We start from the raw sequence: 21,224 nt of genomic DNA on the forward strand, positions 1-21,224 counted from the left end.
CCTAGATACGATCCTCGATTCTGTATCAGCAGGCAGTTGCCCATCCTCTATCCCCCAGCTTCTGAAGATGGAAGACTGGCTTTGAAAGGGGAAAAAGCAGAGGGTCTTTAGCCTAAGGTTGACTGACATAGTTGAGAACCTGTGAACCATACAGGAACAGAGTAATTCACGACCAAATGCACCCTAAATGCTCCGTGAGTTTTCACACGTGTATATACCTGTGTTATCAACATCCAGATCAAGATATACAACATGTCTAGCATCCCCACAAGACTAAGGATGCCATCTTAAAAAGGAAAACTTTCAGATAATTAATTAAAAACAAGATAGACAAAAATGAAAAACTCAGTGGAAGTATCAGAAGATGAAGTTGGGGAAATCTCCCAGAAAACAGAACAAAAAGAGAAAAAGAAAATAGAAAAACAGACCAAAAAAATAAATAAAATAAAGGTAGATCAGAGATCAGTCCAGTAAATCCAACATCCAAATAATAGGAGTTCCAAGACAGAGAACAGAAAAACAGGGGTGATGGGACTTCCCTAGTGGCGCAGTGGTTAAGAATCCGCCTGCTGGTGCAGGGGATGCGGGTTCGAGCCCTGGTCTGGGAAGACCCCACATGCTGTGGAGCAACTGAGCCCGTGGCCACAACTACTGAGCCTGCGATTTAGAGCCTGTGAGCCACAACTACTGAGCCTGCGCTCTAGAGCCTGCACACCACATACTGAGCCCGCGTGCCACAACTACTGAAGCCCGCGTGCCTAGAGCCCATGCTCCACAACGAGGAGCCACCGCAATGAGAAGCCCGCGCACCGCAACGAAGAGTAGCCCCCGCTCGCTGCAACTAGAGAAAGCCCGCGTGCAGCAATGAAGACCCAACGCAGCCATTAATTAATTAATTTTAAAAAAAAAGAAAAACGGGTAAAATGATCAGCAAAGTAATTTAGAAAAATAATTTCTCAAAAATTTAAGAACAGGAGTTTTCAGTTTCCAAGAGGCCCACAGCCATGCATGTCATTGTGAAATTACAGTGGGAGGAACAGATAACATAGAACAGATACATAAAAAGAATCAGTAGTCAGAAGGGCTTCAGAATTCTCAACAGCAACACTTGAACAATGTCCTCAAAATTCTGGAGGAAAGTACTTCTGAATGAGAATTATAACCCAGAAAAACAAAAAAGGCCGTTCAAGTATGAGGGTAAAATGAGAACGTTTTTAGAAATGCAAATTCTCAAAAATGTATCTTCTGTGCATCTTTTCGTGGGGCGCTACCAAATGTCCTCAACCAAAATGAGATGTAAACCAAGAAATACTAAGACATGAGATACAGAAAAACAGAGGATCCAGTTCACCAGAGAAGCAAAGGAAATCTCTAGGCTACCGGTAAAGGAAAATCCCAAGCTAACAGGGCCACCCTGAAGACTGGGAGGCTCAGGCAGAAACTGCTATTTTCAATCAGTCACCAGAAGCTTCCTAATTAAGTCACATACAGTATAACTTTGTTAACAACACACTTCACTTTTTAAAAATATTTTTTAAAAGGGAGAAAAAGGAGACTAGCCATGAACCTGTGAGAAATTTTTTCTTTCAAAATAACTTAGACAAGAGTTTTAGACATTAAAAAATCAAAGTTCACAAAACTTAGAGCATACAAACACACAAAGGGGGTGTTTAAACTGCAAAAATGCTTCAAGAATACCCACTTATATATAACTGCTATGCTATTCTCAATTCATTAGCTTTTTATTACAGTATTTCTATTTGGAAACAATATAAACCTAGAGAAGCTAATGACGTGCTGGGTTGGACTAGTCAGGCTGATTCCGAGAACACATTAAGCAATACATAATGGCTTAATTGTTTGCCACTTAATAAACATGAAACTAGGTACAGAGTAATGAATAAAACAAACAACTTTTAATAAAATATGTTTGTTGTCATGTGTAATATTATTAGCTATTAGCCCCTATTCTATTTCATTTTTCTTTTAATACGACTTTCCTACTTTAAAATCACATATTTGTCCTTCTTACTTAACAATGATGACATAAGAAATAAAAAAACTTTTACTTCTTTAGAAGAGAATGTCTTGAGAAGGCAACTCTCCAGGTAGAAGGGATTAATAATCACTGATATCCCCCAACACTGGTATCACACAGGAACCCCTCTCCTCTGTCCTCTTCCCTTCTTAAACAAGCCAAGGAAAAATTACAAAGTAAATTACTTCTCCTTTAATAATCCATCAGGAGGAAGCTAGGAGAAAAGTATACCAGGCAGAGCTCTGGCAAAGTTATGAACATACCCCAAATCTAAATATTTGAATTTTCATATTCCTTTTTGTCTCCAAGTACAGTGGAAGTATGGTTCCATGTAAAAACATTCATCTGAAATCTTATACTCACCTTTTCATGAGGTAGACATTTACCCCAGTACCAAAGCCAAGCTTCTGCATAAACGGAGAGGCAGGAATATTTATGCATGGAGTTAAACACGATGCTAAACGTCAGAAAGAGAAATAAAAGATAAAATTAGTATTTGAAAAGACCTCTACAAATGCATCCTAACATTCTCAATATATTATTCTTAAAGAGTATTAACAGGCAAAGTCTTGGAAAGCAATTTGACACTATCTATCCTAATTTTAAATGGATACCCTTTGACCAAGTCTACTTTTAGAGCTCGAACTGACAGTAACACTAAAGCAGCGGTCAGTAAACGGCCTGTTTTTGTATGGCCCACAAGCTAAGAATCGATTTTTACATTTTAAAAGCGTTGTTAAAAAATAGATAAAGAAGCTCTCTTAGTCAAATCCTTAGACTTCATGACTCTCTTCCAACATGGCCCAAGACAACTCTCCAAACAACACCATGGCAATGAAGTGTAGACACAGCTGCACCAAATTCACAGAAGATCAACTGAAAATCCTCATCAATGCTTTCAACCAAAAAACTTATCCAGGTTATGCTACCAAACGAAGACTTGCCTTTAATAACACTGAAGAGTCTAGAATACAGATTTGGTTTCAGAATCGAAGAGCTAGGAACTGATTCCAGAAAAGATCAGAACCTGAGTAGGACTTAGAATCAAGCCAAGACCAAGATCACCCTGAAAGAAGATGCAAAGTAGAAAAGACAGACAGTGTCATATCAGCTACACTCCTCTCAATTACACACCCTCATCAAGGCATTTATGGACAACCGTTATCGCGGGATTGATTCCAGAGAGCAACTTGCTAGAGAAACCAGGGTTCTAGAGTCAAGAGTTCAATTCTGGTTTCAAAATCGAAGATCTAGATTCCATGTCCAGAAAAAAAGAGAAATTGAGGAGGCCTTAGAACAAAGACAAAACCAGGGACAAGATCTCTGAGTTGAGAAAATTCAAAGTATAGAAAGTAACTACACAGAATGGCACCAATCTCACTAGTGACTGTCTTATTTCTCTGGAGCCAGAACAGGGGAAACAGAGAGACAGATTCAGTGTACTTGATTGTTATCAGTCTGGACTCCAAATTTCTCTCTCTTCCTGGGAACATACCCTTCTAAACACACCTCCAGCTTCTCCAGGAGCTGAGCCTTTCGGAGACGGTAAACAGGACTTCAGGAAGCAGCGACAGATATAAGGCACCACGCAGCCCTACTGACTTAGCCTGGATCCAGAGTTCAGCAGATTTCGAGGACAATAAAATAAACTTTTTAATATCATTTTTCAGCCATCATAGTAATGATTGATTCAGGCAAAAATCATAAAAAAAAGAAGAATATAACAATAGGGTTCCTATGTGGCCCACAAAGCCTAAACTATTTACTATCATATATGCATGCATATACATGTGAATATCAGGACGTGCTTTTGTGGTTGCAAAAAGACAAAAAAGCCTAAGTATTCATCATTAGAGTCATAATTATAGTATATCTATATTACAGAGTATTATACAGTCATTAAAAAAGATGAGATAGAGGAGTCCTACTTTTGCTAATGAACAATTAACTGCTCCTGGAATTGCCATCTTGCCATGAACAACTAGAAAGTTTGACAAGATATAATGGTTTTCAGATACTTGACAATTGGCAGAGCAGGACTGTAAACTCTGAGAGAAGAGAAACAAATGAGGTGAGTCCTATCATTGACCTAACTTACTGCTTAAAGGCAGTTTCCAGGCTGCAGTGCAAAGAAACAAAGCGGAGGCCTCGTCAAATTGAGGAGATGGAGATTAGAGGTCAACAAGATTTAAGTAGCTAGAATTTGTGGAACAGAGAACTAAAGAGGGAGCCAAAAAGTGGGAGAAATAGCTCCAGAGATCTGAAAAGAGGTCTCTCTTTGAGCGTTTGGCTAAGCACTTACCTGCACATACAATGGACAGAACCCCCAAAAGCTGAGGAAAGCACCAAACGCAAGCAATAGGTTAAACAATTACCAGAGATTATACAGGTCTAGGAATAGTTCAATTACCATCAGCCAGAGCATGGTAACTCTCACAGAGTATTGAGTAAAGTCCTCTAAAGAGTCACACTTACTGGTACAGCTACATTTTAGCCCATGGAAAAAGTTCAGAACAAAGCTTACAAGCAAGCCTCAAAAGAAACAAGCTAATGTGCAGGTAACCTAACTGGACCATAACAAAACCACACACCCTTCAAAGCAATAACAAAATCCAGCACTCAACAATATTAAATGTCCAGCAGCCATAAAAAATTACCAGGCATGAAAGAAGCAAGAAAATATGGCCCATCCCAGGAGAAAAATAAACCAATAGAAACATACCACAAAATGGCAGTGATGTAGAATTAGCAGATAAGAACCTTAAGATATAATCTCCAAAATATGCTCAATAATGTAAAGGAAAATGTGAGCATAACAAGGAAAGAAAAAGATGTAAAAAAAGATCCAAATGGAACTTCAAGGAATGAAAAATACAATGAATAAGAACACCACCTTAGAGAAGCTTACATAGGAAGAAATAGATAACCTGTATAGCCCTACATCTATTAACTGTGAAGTCACAGTTAAAATCTTTCAACTAAGAAAACTCCAGGCCCACATGGTTTTCCTGGTAAATTCTACCAGTTAAGAAATACTGTCATTTCCACAAATACTCTTCAAGAAAAAGAAGGAAACACTTCCCATCTTACTTTATGAATATAAAATACCCTGATACCAAAACTAGACAGACACTCCATACAGTCAATATCTCTCATGAACATAGAAAATATTAGCAAATTGAATCAAGCAATACATAAAATACATTATGGCCAAATTGGCTTTACCTCAGGAATGAAAGGTTGGTTTGAGATTTAAAAATTAACATAATTTACCACATGAACAGTTTAAAAAGGAAAACTTTATCTTAACAGATACTAAAAAAGCACTTGACAAAGTTCAATACCCATTCATGATAATAACCAGGAATAAAAGGAAAATTCCTCAACCTGATTAAGGGCATCTGGGAGAAACCTACATCTAACATAATACTTCATTAGGAACAAGGCAAGTATGTCTTCTCATACCTCTTTATTCAAAAATATACTGGAGCCAGTGCCGTAAGGAAAGAAAAGAGAAATAAAGTAACACAGACCAGGAAAAAAAAGTAAAACTGCCTTTATTCATCTACATTACCAACTATGTACAATATCCTAAGCAATCTACAAAAAAGCTAATAGAATAAGTGAGTTTAGTATGGTTGCAGGACACAAAGTCAATATACAAAAATCTATATACTTAGAGCACAAAACATTTTCTCCTATGTTATCTTCTAGACATTTTATAATTTTGGCCATTTTTGCATATGATGTGAGCTAAGGGTTGATTTGCGTATGGATATCCAATTGTTTTTATTTATTGAAAAGATTACCCTTTGTCCATTGAATTGCCTTGGAAAATACCTTTCCATGTATGAGAGGCAGAAAGGTAAAGTAGTTCCTTAATGGTCCAAGTTAAGTTGGTTCTTCACCAGGGAGAACCTACAAATCTGTTAGAATGTCAATAAAATTAACTCATAGATGACCAAACTCTGGCCTATAAAAGAAGTCTTATTTCTTAAGATCAACATTATAAAGACGACTTATGCTAAAATTGTTCATGTGTGATAGATAATAATTAAAGGATCAAACTATAATAATACAAAGACATTTCTGATAGCAATAACAAAGAAGAAAGGTTTATCTTACCAGATTTCTTTTTTTCAGATAATCTGCTTGGTGTCTTGAAATTACTGGTTTCTTCCATTGTAATAATCACTCAAGGTCCTATGATGAAAATAAAGAGAAAGTTACACTGCAGTTATAAAGAATACATCTTTCATCCATGAAGAAAAAATTCCTGTAATACTATCACTCATTTATATAAAATGAGAACTGAAAAAGACCATGACAAATATTTAGTCTGATTTTATTTACAGTGAGAAAACTGAAACCCAGAGAAGTACAATTACATACCCAAGGTCATGCTATTACTGATAGTGGGTTTTCTGTTTTAGTTAAAAAATAATATATGCACACGGTTAAAAAAAAAAATCACCTAGTACTCTCCCACACTTCCTGGGGGTAGTTATTAACAGGTCTTTTATATCCTTTTAAGAGATTGGCTATGTAAGCAGCATTATTCATAATAGCCAAAAAGAGGAGACAGAAATAGCTATCAGATGATGAACGGATAAACAAAATGTGGTATACAATACACACAATAGAATATTATTCAACAGAGTACATAGTCTAATATGGAATATTATTCAGTCATAAAAAGGAATGTAGTACTAATATACACTACAACATGAAAGAAACTTGAAAACATTATGCTAAGTGAAAGAAGCCAGACACAAGAGGCCACATATATGATTGCTTTTATACAAAATGTCCAGAAAAGGCAACTCCATAGACAGAAGATAAATTAGTAGTTGCTATGGGCTGAGGGGAAGAGAGAATGTGGAGAGACTGCTAGTGGATGTGTGCTTTCTTTTTTGGGGTGACGAAAATGTTCTAAAATTAGGTAGTGGTTTAATATATTCAAATCTATTCCAAAAACCACTGAATTGTACACTTTCAAAGAGTGAATTTTATGATATGCGAATTGTATCTTAATAAGCTATTATTTTAAAATTGTTTTTGAAAATAAAATGTACATACTGCATACACAAGCAAGTTAATCCAAGCTTTTTATTTCTTCTGTAACATATTTCTCTAAAAAATCCTTTTTATTAAAAAATTTAAATTCATTTTTCTTTTTAAAAAAAGTTAGGTTCCATATTAGATTTACTATAAAGCAAACTGTTCCTACATGTCTATAAGCTTGTTTGGATCGTCTGTAAAAAACTGGGAGGCAGAGAGAACATTTGCTTAAATGTTGCACAGAGCCCTTAATATCCCTTAATAGATAGCATCTTTAAAAACTCTGTGCTAATAAAAAAAAAAAAATCGCACAAAGGCCCTGCTTTGTCTATTAATATGAAGCCTATTCATTTTTTTAAATGTAGCTACAATCACCACTGTCTTCAGATTTGCCTGAATTTAGAACACCAACAATCCCCTTTTCATGCCAAATATACTAATTTAATCAAGTGACGTCCAACTAAAAGGAAGGAACAAGTTTTTCTGGAACAAGTTTCACATCTTTGGGAAAGGATAAACTATTTTTAACAGAGTGGGTTCAGGAGGTATTTCTACCTTGGAAATAATTTCCCCCGTGAGATTGATTCCCCTTTTTCCATCTCCATCTTTCCTCACAGGAAGTTGTGAGGGAGCATCTCAATGAGTTTCTAAGACTTCTCTCTACCTATGGGAAGCTAATCTTCATTCATTCAGTCAACTTATACTTATGTAGCATGTACCATGCACCAGGTACTGTTCTAGATACTGGAGACACAGCAGAGAACAAGACCCAAACAAACAGTAAGATAAATATATAAGATGATGATATATAGTCAGGGGAAACATACACCAAGTGAAGGGAGACAAAAGGGCTTGAAATCTGTGTTAGGGTAGTCAAGGGAGGTCTCTTTGAGGAGGTGTCATTTGAAGGAAGTGAGGGAGCTAGCCCAAGCAAATACCTAGGGGAAGTCTGCCGGACAGAGGAAGTAATGAACCCAAAGGTCCTGAGGCAGAAATGTTCAAGGAAAAGCTAAGTGGGCAGAGCTAGCAAGAGGGAGAAGGAAATGAAGTCAAAGTTTGGGGATGGAGGATGGCAAATCAAGTAGAGCATTGTGGCCATAACATCTTTGGCTTTTATTTAGAGAGCTTTAGTCACAATAAGGATTTCAGCTTTTAGTGAGAAACGGGAAGCTATTAGAGGGTTTTGAGCAGAGGAGGTGAAGTGATATACTCCATCTTATGTTTCACCAGGATCACTATGGCTTGTGTCTATTAACTGAAGAGAACAAGGGCAGAGGCAATCGGACCAATAAGATGGCTATTTCAATAATCAGGAGAGATAATGGTGTCTTGGATCAGGATAGTAGCAGTAGAGATGGTGAGAAACGGTTGGGTTCTGGCTGTTCTGAATCTGGAACCAGTAGGATTTCCTAATGTTTGGTTTGTTGTTAGGAATGAGAGAAAAGTCAAAGATAGCTCCAGGTTTTCAGACTGAGCAACTGAAAGAACAGAGGTGCCACTACTGAGATCAGAAAACCAATTCTGAATGCCTGAGTCTGACGTCCAAGTAGAAATGTGAAATACACAGCTGGATATCGGTCTGGAATCCAAGCTGAAGATGTGTATTTGTGGGATATCAGCATGTATATGGTATTAAAGCCAAGAGACTGGATAAAATCACCTAGGAAGTACGTATAGATAGAAAACTGAGAGCTCTGAGGAATCTCAACTTGAGAAATGAAAAACAAACAAAGTAGCCTGAGAAGGGGCCAGAAAAGCAGGATGCAAATAAGCCCGGCAAGAATGGTATCCTGGAAATCTTACTGCCTTCTATGTCTCATTGCCTTTCCCCCCTCAGCATAAGGCAGATTTGATATTGAGATAGACTGGGACCTCGGATCTTTTACCGGAGTGCTTGCACTTGCACCTGGGGCAATTATGACCAATAAGATACCAAAAGGCCACAAACCAACTGCCACTTCTGAGGTGCCAAGAGCAAAAGCAGGGTACTGTGCATGATCCCTGCACACAGCACCGCCAAGGGGGTGGGCAGACCACCTAAGCCACTACTCTGGCTTGACCCACCAATCCGCCCCTTCCCTCACCCTATTTAAGGAACCAGCCCACCCTCCTCAGGGAGCAAGCAAGGGCACCTGTTACTTGTTTTTGCTCCCTCATGCTACAGCATGAGTCCCAATAAAGCCTTGTCTGAATTCCTTATCTGGTCTCTTATCAATTTCTATTGATAAAAGAGTTCAAGGACCCGAGTTGGTAACAATAGTTAGAAGCAGCACGAGTGTTAAAAATAAAACCTCCCTTCAATTAAAAACACCTAAGTTGGACTTCCCTGGTGGTGCAGTGGTTAAGAATCCGCCTGCCAATGCAGGGGACACAGGTTCGAACCCCGGTCTGGGGAGATCCCACATGCTGCAGGGCAACTAAGCTCGTGAGCCACAACTACTGAGCCTGCGCTCTAGAGCCCGCGAGCCACAACTACTGACGCCCGCGTGCCACAACTACTGAAGCCTGTGCGCCTAGAGCCCATGCTCCGCAACAAGAGAAGCCACCGCAATGAGAAGCCCGCGCACCGCAACAAAGAGTATCCCCCGCTCGCCGCAACTACAGAGAACCTGCACGCAGGAATGAAGACCCAACGCAGCCAAAAATAAAATAAATAAATAATTAAAAAAAATTTTAAAAACCTAAGTTTAAACAGAAGCCTTTTTAACATTTCATTACATTCTAGGACACTCTAGGACTCAGTCCCACCTTCCACTCCAACCTACTTGCACCTAAATATATCCTATCCATTCCACAGATGTCTGAGGCAACTTTTTTCACTACTACACAGTTTAGGCCTTACTCTACTGATAAATGGCTTCTGGCCACTGGCCCTAACTCTGTTTCAGATTCTGTATATATTGTATGTACACATTATATATATATATATATATATATAAACTGCTAAATTACCATACTAATCTAAATCAAAAAGTTCTTAGGAAGCATAAAATTGTAAACATTTTAGATGATACATTAGAAATGAGAGTAATATGACTGTTGGCAGAATTTCATAGTTTGTCGAATACCTAGGGTATTTTTAAAAAGTCAAGTACTGTTTAAGAAGCAATACTAAAAAGTGGACGTCTACTGGATCAGATGTCAGTAACTTTTGGACCTAGGACTAAACAAATACTGGATACTACTGGCAAAGCTAAAGTGTAGCTAGGCAGCAGAAAAAGGAGGGGGGAAAAATAAAGAACGGGAGAAAAAGTAAAGATAACTGAGAAAAGAGAAACAAAATAGACGGAAAAAGTAGAATGAAAAAGAACGGGGAAGTTCTGATCACATTATTTCTAAGGTCCTTTACACCTGACACCCTCAGTAGGATTCCCGGAGGTAAAGACACCCACTGTTTATCACCGGACCCAGGAGCTTACAGACGCAGGCTGTTAAAATCCTTCTTCCACCCGCTCCGGGGCTCACGGTATCCCTTTGTAAAACAATGGCAGCTTGCTAGAGCAGGGCTTGCCGTATCTGTCTAACCACCGTCTTCTCCTACGGAGTTTCCATACGAAGTACAACTGTCAAGCTCTGATTCGAGAAAAGGGCAATTTCTTTCTTGAAATCCCCACCTAACCCCATGATGCAGATGCGCACTCGGGTCGCCAAAATGATTGCTAAGATAATTCCCAGTTCAACGCCATATTCCCAACGTCTTCCACCTGCCTTCCAGGCCCCCAGCTGTCAGGAAAGCAAACGCAGAGGCCTCGGCTCGGGGTGGGGCGACCCCCGGCGAGGCCCACGCGCGGAAAGGACCCGCAAAAGCTCCCCTTACCGGAGCCGCGCGGTGGGACGACGAGACGTCCAAGCCAAGGCTGTCTTGAAAATTGGTCCCGAGTGGCCCCCGACAACACGCCGCGACCGCCTGGACGTCCCACCTGCCAACACAAGCAGTCAGCAACTGTCGTTGCGATGGGAACCCGCCCGGCTTTCAAAAGCGCGCGCACCGCCCTTACGTCTGCCGAGAACTACGGGGTGGCGCGAAGGACACATCAAGCCGTATTCGCCGTTACTTTTTTTTTGCTCTTTCCGTTTTGCTTAGCGATCCCTTTTACTACCTAATTGGGATGATTTGAAGCCAAATTAAAGGAAGAGAAGCGCAGCAAAGGACAAACTGATTTTTACAGTCACTGTCAGCCCTTCAGACGGACAACTCTAGTTAAAAAGAAAACATATGCCTGTATTTAGGCTGAACTTCCCCAATTACGAACACTGCGCCCAGAATGTGTAATGGTTATTACATGCATTTTTATTACAGATTTATTTGGCCTCTAAACACTGTACCTAAAAACTGATTAGCCTCGAGTAGCAATCATTTTTGGCTGAGACGAAAAATAGATATTCAGAAATTTTGCTAACTCTTATAATCACATTGATTTCACAACAAATATTTAGAGAGCACCTACTATAGGCCAGGTGTGTATTGAATGTCCACTGTAGAGGATATACTATAGTAGTCACTAAAAGAGACACACAAGACGATTAAGTCACAGAAACCCCTCCTGCTCAGGAGGAGCTTAGAATCTATGCGGTGGGGGAATGGGGGAAGGGTGGGTAAGTACCCTAAGAAAGAAACACACACACAACACAACACAATACAAAACAGACTATGATGTAGGTTACTATGATCGTAAACCACATTTTTATTTCAAATGAGGAAACTATGGCGCAGAGAGGTTAAGTAATTTGCCTAAAGTCACAGAGCTAATGAATGGTTGAGCCAGGACTTGAACCCATGTTAAACTTGGACTTCCTCTTTAACAAATGTGTTCAAAATGTCTTCCGTCTTACACACACATACACACCCCTCCACCTCCAGGGCCTTCCCATTTTTGGCCCCCTCTCCTAAGCAGAGATGGTCTCATTGCACCTTCCCTCTATTCTCATTCTAATTTTTTTTTGCGGAGGCATAGTATAGACCTCATCGTCTTTTTAAAAAAAAATACCTATAATTTTTTATGCTTTTATTAAGTTCTACATTTTTACAAGCCCTCTTTTCTATTCTTACGGCTAATAAAGTCCTGCCTAAAGCCAGAGGCTTAGAGCGTCTTCATTAACCGCTGCCTGTGCAAAGTAACTCTAGGGAGATGAGGATATTGACACAGGTGTAAGATGAGGCAGAAAATATTCACAGGAATGAAGGCCCTTTGGGTAAAGGCTTATAACCATCCTGTTCTCCATCTTGTAACTACAAAAGTACCTCCAGAGATTATCTGAAGAAACATCTGAACTTCACAAGCTTAATGTTCTTGCCTATGAAATGTAACCACTAATCTCAAAATCTTGCACACCAGTCAGTTGTCATGGGAAACAGCTTCCAACCTGAACGGCTTATTTCTCCCAGTGAGTAAATAGCCTGGATTCCTTGGCTTAGGCAAAAGAGACCCAAACTCTGTATTTGACTCTTGGCTGGTTATGCTCAAAGGAACATCTGCATCCTCACCTTTTTATGGCATAAACTCCAACTTCTGCTCCATTCAGGGCCTCCCCTTTTGAGCCTAGTTTAAAGGAGAAAAAAAAAGGATATTAACTTTTTTTCCCTCTTTTCTACTGCTGATACATTTCAGTTCTCTTTGAGGCCATATGGATGCTGGTGATTGGCTAGAAGAATGGTGGGAACGTTTAGGGAAGAGGAAGAAAAAAGTGAAAATTTCAAAATTTCATCTTGTTACCTCTGTCTGTCCAACAAGTCAACGTGTGCCTAGGGTGCTGCTCTGGCATCCTGAAGCCACTGGGTCCACAGCTGAGGCCACCTGAGTGCCCCCCCCCCAACCATGGTGCTTCTCTTCTGGGTCCCAGTTTTTTTCAAATTATTTATTTATTTATTTTATTTATGGCTGTGTTAGGTCTTCGTTTCCGTGCGAGGGCTTTCTCTAGCTGCGGCAAGTGGGGACCACTCTTCATCGCGGTGCGCGGGCCCTTCACCGTCGCGGCCTCTCCTGTTGGGGAGCACAGGCTCCAGACGCGCAGGCTCAGCAACTGTGGCTCACGGGCCCAGCTGCTCCGCGGCACGTGGGATCCTCCCAGACCAGGGCTCGAACCCGTGTCCTCTGCATTGGCAGGCAGACTCTCAACCACTGCGCCACCAGGGAAGCCCCTGGGTCCCAGTTTTAGTGAATGGCTCCTCCATCTATCCCCACATCCTGAGCCAGGAGCTTCCCTTTCCCTTAACCCATCCAAGTTCTGACAACTCTTCCTTGTGCATCTCTTAAATCTCTTTCCTCCTCCCCATTCCACCTTCCTCCGCCTTGGACTATAAATTCTCATTTCTCTCCACTGATGATCCCAACAGCCTCCTAATTTGCGCCCCCTGAGTCCGGTCACTCCTTTCCTCCAGTTGATTTCCACATTGCTGCCTGGTTAATCTTCCTGAAATGTAGATTTGGAAATCCTTCAGGGTTGCTCATTAACTTCAGGGTGAAAAACAACTCCTCTTAGCATCTGGCTCTGAATGTCTCTAGCTTGGGTTCCTCCAGCTCTGAATCTGGTCTCCAGTTATACTGAGTTAAGGTAGTTCCCGGAACACACATGTTTTCTCGTGTCTCCAGCACAAGCCCATGAATTCCTCTCTGCCAGGAAAGCCCTTCCCCTCTTCCTGGCTGGATCAGTATCTCCTCATCCTTCAGCTCTTAGCTCAGGAGCTGCCTGTCCCAGAAAACACTCTCTAATGCCCCCAGTCTACGTGATTCCTCCTCCAAGCTCTCAGAATGCCTTCCGACTTTCCCTGTCCAGTGCATTGGAATTTTCTCTCTACTTCTGTCTTCCCCCACTAGAGTGTCAGTTCTATACCCCGCCCCTGCCTGCCTAGGTGAGTGCTCAGAAATGTTTGGTGAATACATGAGTGAATGACAAGATGGATAAACATTGGTGCATATAGAATTTATCTGTCCTTCAGTGACACAGAATATGCCAGTTTGTCTGGAAGCTGGTCCTGTTACTGACCTGGGTTCTTGACCTTCCTTAATCAATAGAAATTGATAAGAGGCCAGACAGGAAATTCAGGCAAGGCTTTACTGGGGCCTCCTGCTGCAGCAGGAGGGAGCAAAAACAAGTAACAGATTCCCTTGCTTGCTCCTGGAGCAGGGACCGAGCTGGTTCGGGTGGGATGAGGGTAGATACAGGTGCAGGGGTCGGCCGGGAGAGGTGGCTTAGGTGGTCTCGCCACCCCTTTGGTGGAGTTGCGTGCAGGGTGCATGCTCAGTACCCAGCTTGTGCTCCTGGCACCGGGCTTTTGCTCCCAGCTCCTCAGAAGTGGCAGTTGGGTTTTTGGTCTTTTCGTATCTTGTTGTCCATAATTTGCCCCAACTGTGCATGCACACAGCTATTTTTAGTCCCATATAGTTTCTTTGTATTTTGTTGCCTGAGGAGACGTTTGTCCAGGTGCAAGCACAGCAGAAAAGGGTCCCAGGTCCCAGGTCCCAGCCGGTCTCAGTCCAAGCTGATAACTTAAATGTCTTAGCAATGGTCCCTGAATCAATGTTTGCTGACTGTTATGGACTGAATGTCTGTGTCCCCCTAAAATTCATATGCTGAAGCCTTAACCCCCTACTGTGATGATATTTGGAGGTGGGCCTTTTGGGAGATAATTAGGTTTAGATGAGATCATGAGGGTGGGGGCCTGGTCCAATGGGATTAGTGTTCTTATAAGAAGAGACACCAGGGACTTCCCTGGTGGCACAGTGGTTAAGAATCCGCCTGCCAGTGCAGGGGACATGGGTTTGAGCCCTGGTCCAGGAAGATCCCACATGCCGCAGAGCAACTAAGCCTGTGTGCCACAACTGCTGAGCCTGCGCTCTAGAGCCCGCGAGCCACAACTACTGAGCCCGTGTGCCATAACTACTGAAGCTCGCATGCCTAGAGCCCATGCTCTGCAACAAGAGAAGCCACCGCAATGAGAAGCCCACTCACCACAACGAAGAGTAGCCCCGCTCGCTGCAACTAGAGAAAGCCTGCATGCAGCAACAAAGACCCAACGCAGCCAAAAATAAATAAATTAAATAAATAAATTTATTTTTTTAAAAAAAAGAAGAAGAAGAGACACGAGAGAGCGCTCTCTCGTGTCTCTTTCTCTGTCATGTGAGGACCCAGTGAGAAGGTGGGTGTCTGCAAGCAAGGAAGAGAGCTCTTGCCAGAACCCAACATGTCAGTAGCCTGATCTCAGGCTTCTAGCCTCCAGAACTGTGAGAAATAAATGTCTGTTGTTTAAGCCATCTAGTCTATTATATTTTATCATGACAGCTTGAGCAGACTAAGACACTGATCAGATCTGGAAGTGGTTAACTCCAGCACAGAGGAAGGGAAAGAAGAGAATCAGAAGGAAATTGAGGAATTTTTGCTCCCATATATCTTCTCATTCTTATATTTACCAGTTTTCCCAATAGCTTCTCTTTTTTATTATTATTTTTTAATTTATTATTTATTTATTTTATTTATTTTTGGCTGCGTTGGGTCTTAGTTGTGGCACGCAGGATCTTCGTTGAGGCAGGTGGGATCTTCATTGTGGTGCATGGGCTTCTCTCTAGTTGTGGTGCGCAGGCTCTAGGGTGCGTGGGCTCTGTAGTTTGCAGCACGCAGCCTCTAGTTGAGGTGCGCGAGCTCAGCAGTTGTGGCACCCGGCCTAGTTGCCCCTCAGCATGTGGTACCTTAGCTCCCCCGCGGCATGTGGTGTCTTAGTTCCCTGACCAGGGATCGAACCCACGTCCCCTGCATTGGAAGGTGGATTTTTTACCCCTGGACCACCAGGGAAGTCCCTCAATAGCTTCTCTTTTGATTGCTAAAAACAGATGACTCTCCAAACTGGATTCCAAACCCTTCATTGTTCAGTGGACTTGTCTAAAATCTGAACGTGTTCTTAATGGAACCACCCTGCTTCTCCTCCCCATCACTTCCAGCACCAGAGTCTCAGAGTTGAGAGGAACCGTCGACATTGCTTTGTTGGGTTTTTCAAGATGTGGAAATGCCTCTGTGTCATCCCATTCCAGGGAGAGGACTTCAGACATGCCATGCAGCCCACTGCTTTTCACACAGCCCTAGCTTTCAGGAAACTCTTCCTAATATTGGAACAAAGCTAGCCATATCACCACAAACTCTAGCTTAATGACAACATTTAACTAATATTTTGGACGCAACTACTGTATGCCAGACACTGGGCTACACACCGGGGAACCAACTTTGGGCAAGATCAACAACTCGGTCCTTTTCTTCATAGAGCTTACCATCTACTGGAGAAGGTAGACAATAAATGAGTGAATAAAGCACTTGCAGATGGTGGTCAAGACTGGAGGGTGTATGCGGGCTGCCGTGATAGAGAATGATGGGTGGTAATGTAGAGGAGTCTACTCTCATAGCGTAGTAAGAGAAGCTTTATCTGAGCAGCTGACTTTAAACTGAGACTTCAGGGATCAGAAGAAGCCAGTCGCATGAGGAGCCAGGGGAAGAACCTTCCAAACAGAGGGAAGGGCAAGTGCAAAGACATTGGAGTGTTTGGGGGACCAAGAAGAAGGCAGGGTGGCTGGGACATCGTAGGAGGTGGGTGAAAGTGACCCAGGATGAAGCTGGAGAGGTAGGTGTCCTCTTAGTGCAAGAATAAGCTATTGAAGCATTTAAACAGGAGAATGACATGGTCTGATTTTTAGTTTAGGAGGATCACTCTGGCTGGAACATTTTTTAAAAATGATGCTGGAGAAATTGGACATCCATAGGCAAAAAAAAGGGAAAAGGAAAAAAGAAGAATCTTTACCTAAACCTCACCTTATAAAAAAATTAACTGAAAACAACATTATCCACACCTAGATATATATACAACTGAAATGCACATATGTGCACCAAAAGACATGTACATAATTGTGTATAGCAGCATTATCTGTAATAGCCAAACTGGGAAACCACCTAAATGTCCATCAAGAGAAGAAAGGCTAAATAAATGGTAGTATATTCATGCAGTGGAATACCACATACAGCAATGTCACTGTCTGCGCCAACTGGGATTAACCTCACAGTGTTGAGCAAAGAAGCTAAATACAAAAATATAATACTTCGTAATTCCATTTATAGAATGCTCAAAAACAGGCACTATGAAACCATACTATTTACAAGTTTAAATTGGCCAAAAAAATTTTTTTAAAAACCACCAAAGTGATGACCATAAAAATCAGGTTTGTTGTCACTTAGGAGGAAGGGGGTGAAAAGTGATTGGGAGGAGAACAGGAAGTGCTCCAGGAGTGCTAACATTCTAGCTCTCAATCTGGGTGATGCTACAGGAGGGTTTGCTTTGATAAATCATTGAGCTGAATGCTTTGTTTTGAGTGCTTTCTGTATTTTTGTTCTATTTTACAACAAAGGAGCTTTAAAAAAAAAAAAAAAAGGAAAGAAAGGAGAAGAAAGTGCATGATGGAAGATGAGCCTGGGAAGTTTGGCTGTACATTGGACATAGTAAGTGGGCTCTGGTGGTAAATTTGAAATTGCCAGTGAGATTTACTCAGTGCAATTTGGAAGACAGAACCCCTTTCCTGCTCTTTCACCTATGTCCCCTGGCAAGCAGAGTTGTGGGGCTTGGGGTTTCAGTAGGTGTGTTCTAGTGCCTGGTCACTTACTCTGTGGGCGTTGAAAGACACCTGCAGTGGCAGTGGTGGTCTCTTGACCCCTGGATCACAGCTATGGTGAATATCCTTGAACATGACATTCCCAGCCTCAGCTTCCTGCCTGGAAATAGGCGCAGATATATAATCCTCATAAAGGGAAGAGGGAGAGTGAATAACACAAACAGTAATACAGTCCACCACAGTATCCTAGAAATCTTCATAACTGTGTAATAAAGTCCATCATGGCAAAGAGCTGGGAAAACATGGACTCAAATGTAAAATACAAAACATAAAACTATAAAACTTTTAGAAAAAAATGTAAAACACAAAACTATAAAACATAAAAATGTAAAACATATAACTATAAAACTTTTAGAAAAAAAGTATAAAACATAAAACTATAAAAATTTAGAAATACACTGGTGATACTTGAAGAAAAATTTCAGAACAAAGGGCTAGGTGAAGAGTTTATAGACTTGACACTAAAGGCATGGTCTATAAAAAGAAAAATTGATAAATTGAACCTCATCACAATGAAAAACTTTAGTTCTGCAAAAGACCCCATGAAGAAGGCTAAAAAACAAAAACAAAACAAACAAACAAAAACAAGCTACAGAATTGGAGAAAATATTTGTGTGAACCACATGTCTGCAAAGGATTTGTATCTCAGCTCTTGTATAAAGAACTCCCAAAATTCAACAGTAGAGAAAACAAACAGTCCAGACTGAAAATGGGCAAAAGACATTGTAATAGGCTGAATGGTGGCCCCCAAAGACATGGGGTTCTAATCTCTGGAACCTGTAAATGTTAGCTCATTTGGAAATAGAGTCTTTGCAGATGTGATTAAGTTAAAGGATGTTGGGATGAGGAGATTATCCTGGATTATCCGGTGGGACCTAAATGCAATCACATGTGTCCTTATAAGAGGAAGCAGAGGAGATTGACACAGACACACAAAAGAAAAGGCAACGCGTGAAGATGGAGCAGAGGGAGATTTGAGGATGTTGATCTTAAAGATGTGGCCTGTGGCCACGAACCAAGTAATGCCGACAGTCACCGGAAGCTGGAAGAGGCAAAGGACAGATGATCCCCTAGTCACCTCACTCATACGCTTCATTCCACAAGGATCTGAACACCTGCTAAAGCCTGCGGCTGCCTCTTAGATGATGTTTCTAACTATCACGTTTTCCTTTTCCACTTAATCTCAAGGAGAAACCACTTTTGGTTTAATTGTTTTCATCTGCTTCATGAATCCACCTGTGGAAGTAGGGAAGTGGTAAAACACTGGGCAAATATGACATCTTATTATAGTTTAATTACTTTTAGCTTCATACTCTGCTCCCTTCCCCCAAAGGACAGTAAAAGGGTGTGTCAGTTCAGATGGATGGTGATGGCAAGATGGAAACGCTGAAGGATAGAAAAGAGAAAACAGGAACGGGAATATCAGTGAACTCTTAAAAGGTAATCTGCTCGTCTGGAGCATCTTCCTAACACGAGATCTGAGACAGGGGTGCAGCTGCAAGCTTGGAGCAGAGAAAAGAGCTGGGAAGCCCTCCACACAGCTGCCTGTTAGGAAGACTGGACTCCTCTAGCTTTTGCTCTTCCTCAATGGCTAAAGACTTCCACTTTCAGCTCTGACTTTTCCTACCGCCCAACAAGAAATGAAACTTTGCTTGTTCTGGGAATATGGGGCTTGAAAAACAAGAAGTGCTTTGGAAAATGTGCTGGGATCTGAGTGGCCTATAACTGATGAGTTCCTTCCTCCACTGTGGTCCAGCAAACCGGGAAGAGGTAACAGGGAATTCTAACCCTCCCCCAGGGAAGACGCCTACTTAATGCCTAACGAAGATCAGTATTCCATCCTCTGTGATTGTGTAAGACTTCTGGGCTGGTTCTGACATCTGGCCACAGTTTCGGCACCCTGACTTTGTTTTTGCTCTAAGATGTTCTTTGCTTTCTAATTCAGCCAGAAAACATTTTCTTGATTTTCAACTTCTTAGGGTGAATCAATACAGTGAATAACAGGAAAGAGGTTTTGGTGGTTTACATTTCAACTACTCAATACCTACCTGGAATGCATAGAGAGTTTAGAGGGAATGGAAGTCCTTCAGCTTACTGCATGCTGTTGGAAATTATCCTGCCAGTAAGGCAACAGCATATACGAAACAGATTGAGTGAAGAGAAATAAACCAGATGTACTCAAGACATAAGAAAATGATAGGTTCAGGCCCTTTCCTCTGGGGATGGAGTTAAATGGAGAAGCTGGTCGGGCTGTACACATGTACCACATATTAAAACCCATGAAGCAGAGCCATAAAAACAAGCCCAGAGCTGGGCTGCCCTTAACCAGAAATCACTTTTCCAGCAACATGATACACTCATTTTTTAAAAAATGGTTGCTCCTCAGGTGAAGAGCTAGGTGGATATCAGAAGGGAAGGGCCCCCCAGACCTCAACACCTATAGGCCTTCGTGTATACCTATTAATATTCTCAGTACAAATTCAGCAATCCTGAATCAGAGAACAGTCCTAAGCTAGGTATATAGCTTACTAAAATGGCTGCTGTAGTGAACAGGATGGAGGGAGGGAGGGAGCTAGCTTTTATTTATTTACTTATTTGTTTGTTTGTTTATTTATTTAGACTGTAAGCTTGAACTAAGTGGACTTTGATGAGGCTCTTCCCTGGAAGTGGTCAGAGGGATTTTGCTTTAAGAACTGCTCATGAAAATTCCAGAAGTGGGTCAACTCCTTCATTCACTTATTCATCGAACAAATGATCCTGAGCCAGGTGCTGGAGGTTAAAAAATTGAAAAAAAAAAAAACCCACCCTGCCCGCAGGGAGCATATAGACTAGCGAACAAACAGATACAGTAGAATTGTGATAAGTACATAATGCGAGTCTGACTCTACTTAAGATGTGGGAAGATTTCACTGATGTGGGTCTTGGAAAGTAAGAAGTTTGCATGACCATCCTGATTGGTGGGCAGAAGGGGAGTGTCTGGGATCTCCAGGCAGAGGACAGACTACGTGAAGGCATAAGAAAGGATGCATAGTCTTAGAGCAATAAATAGCAAGGAAAAGTGACTAGGAAAAATAGGTAGAGGCCAGATCATGGGCTTTTCTGATGGTAGGATTTGGATTTTGTTTTGTAGGTATTAGAGAGCTATACAAGGATTTGAAACAGGAGAGTTATATGGTCAGATGTTAGATGGAGAAATCTCCTTGGTACATATTGGAGAGGGGCAGACAATGGGAGATTGTTGTCGAAGTCCAGATGAGAAATTAAGAAGGGTTAAACCGGCCGGTGGCAGTGGGCTGGAAGGGACAAAATTAATCAGGGCAGTGTATGGAGTAGAATCAACTCGTAGGAAAAATTACTCCTCTGTGATGGGGTGACAGGCAGGGAGCTGGGAGGAAAGGAAGCTAGCAGAGGTATCCACTAAGCTGAACTGACACCACCTTGAGTTCACATTGTTGTTTAGGCCTAAAAATCCAATAGAATAT

At 41.4% G+C, this 21,224-nt stretch overlaps 1 protein-coding gene and 1 pseudogene across 1 annotated transcript in view; one reads left to right on the top strand and one right to left on the bottom strand.

The window, feature by feature from the left end:
• Positions 1-12,641, bottom strand: part of PBK (PDZ binding kinase) — a 29,651-nt gene extending 17,010 nt beyond the window's left edge. Inside the window, exons 1-4 of the mRNA XM_061199443.1 lie at positions 12,585-12,641; positions 10,917-11,019; positions 6,164-6,241; positions 2,402-2,495 (exon numbers count right to left, since the gene is read on the bottom strand). Of these exons, the coding sequence (XP_061055426.1) occupies positions 2,402-2,495; positions 6,164-6,221 (152 nt within the window). The 5' untranslated portion in view covers positions 6,222-6,241; positions 10,917-11,019; positions 12,585-12,641. The remainder of the gene's footprint in view (positions 1-2,401; positions 2,496-6,163; positions 6,242-10,916; positions 11,020-12,584) is intronic.
• LOC133098114 (double homeobox protein A-like) lies at positions 2,837-3,618 on the top strand (annotated as a pseudogene).
• Positions 12,642-21,224: the final 8,583 nt, after the last annotated feature.

This window comes from Eubalaena glacialis, chromosome 9 (genome assembly GCF_028564815.1).
Source record: "Eubalaena glacialis isolate mEubGla1 chromosome 9, mEubGla1.1.hap2.+ XY, whole genome shotgun sequence".
Lineage (NCBI taxonomy): Eukaryota > Metazoa > Chordata > Mammalia > Artiodactyla > Balaenidae > Eubalaena > Eubalaena glacialis.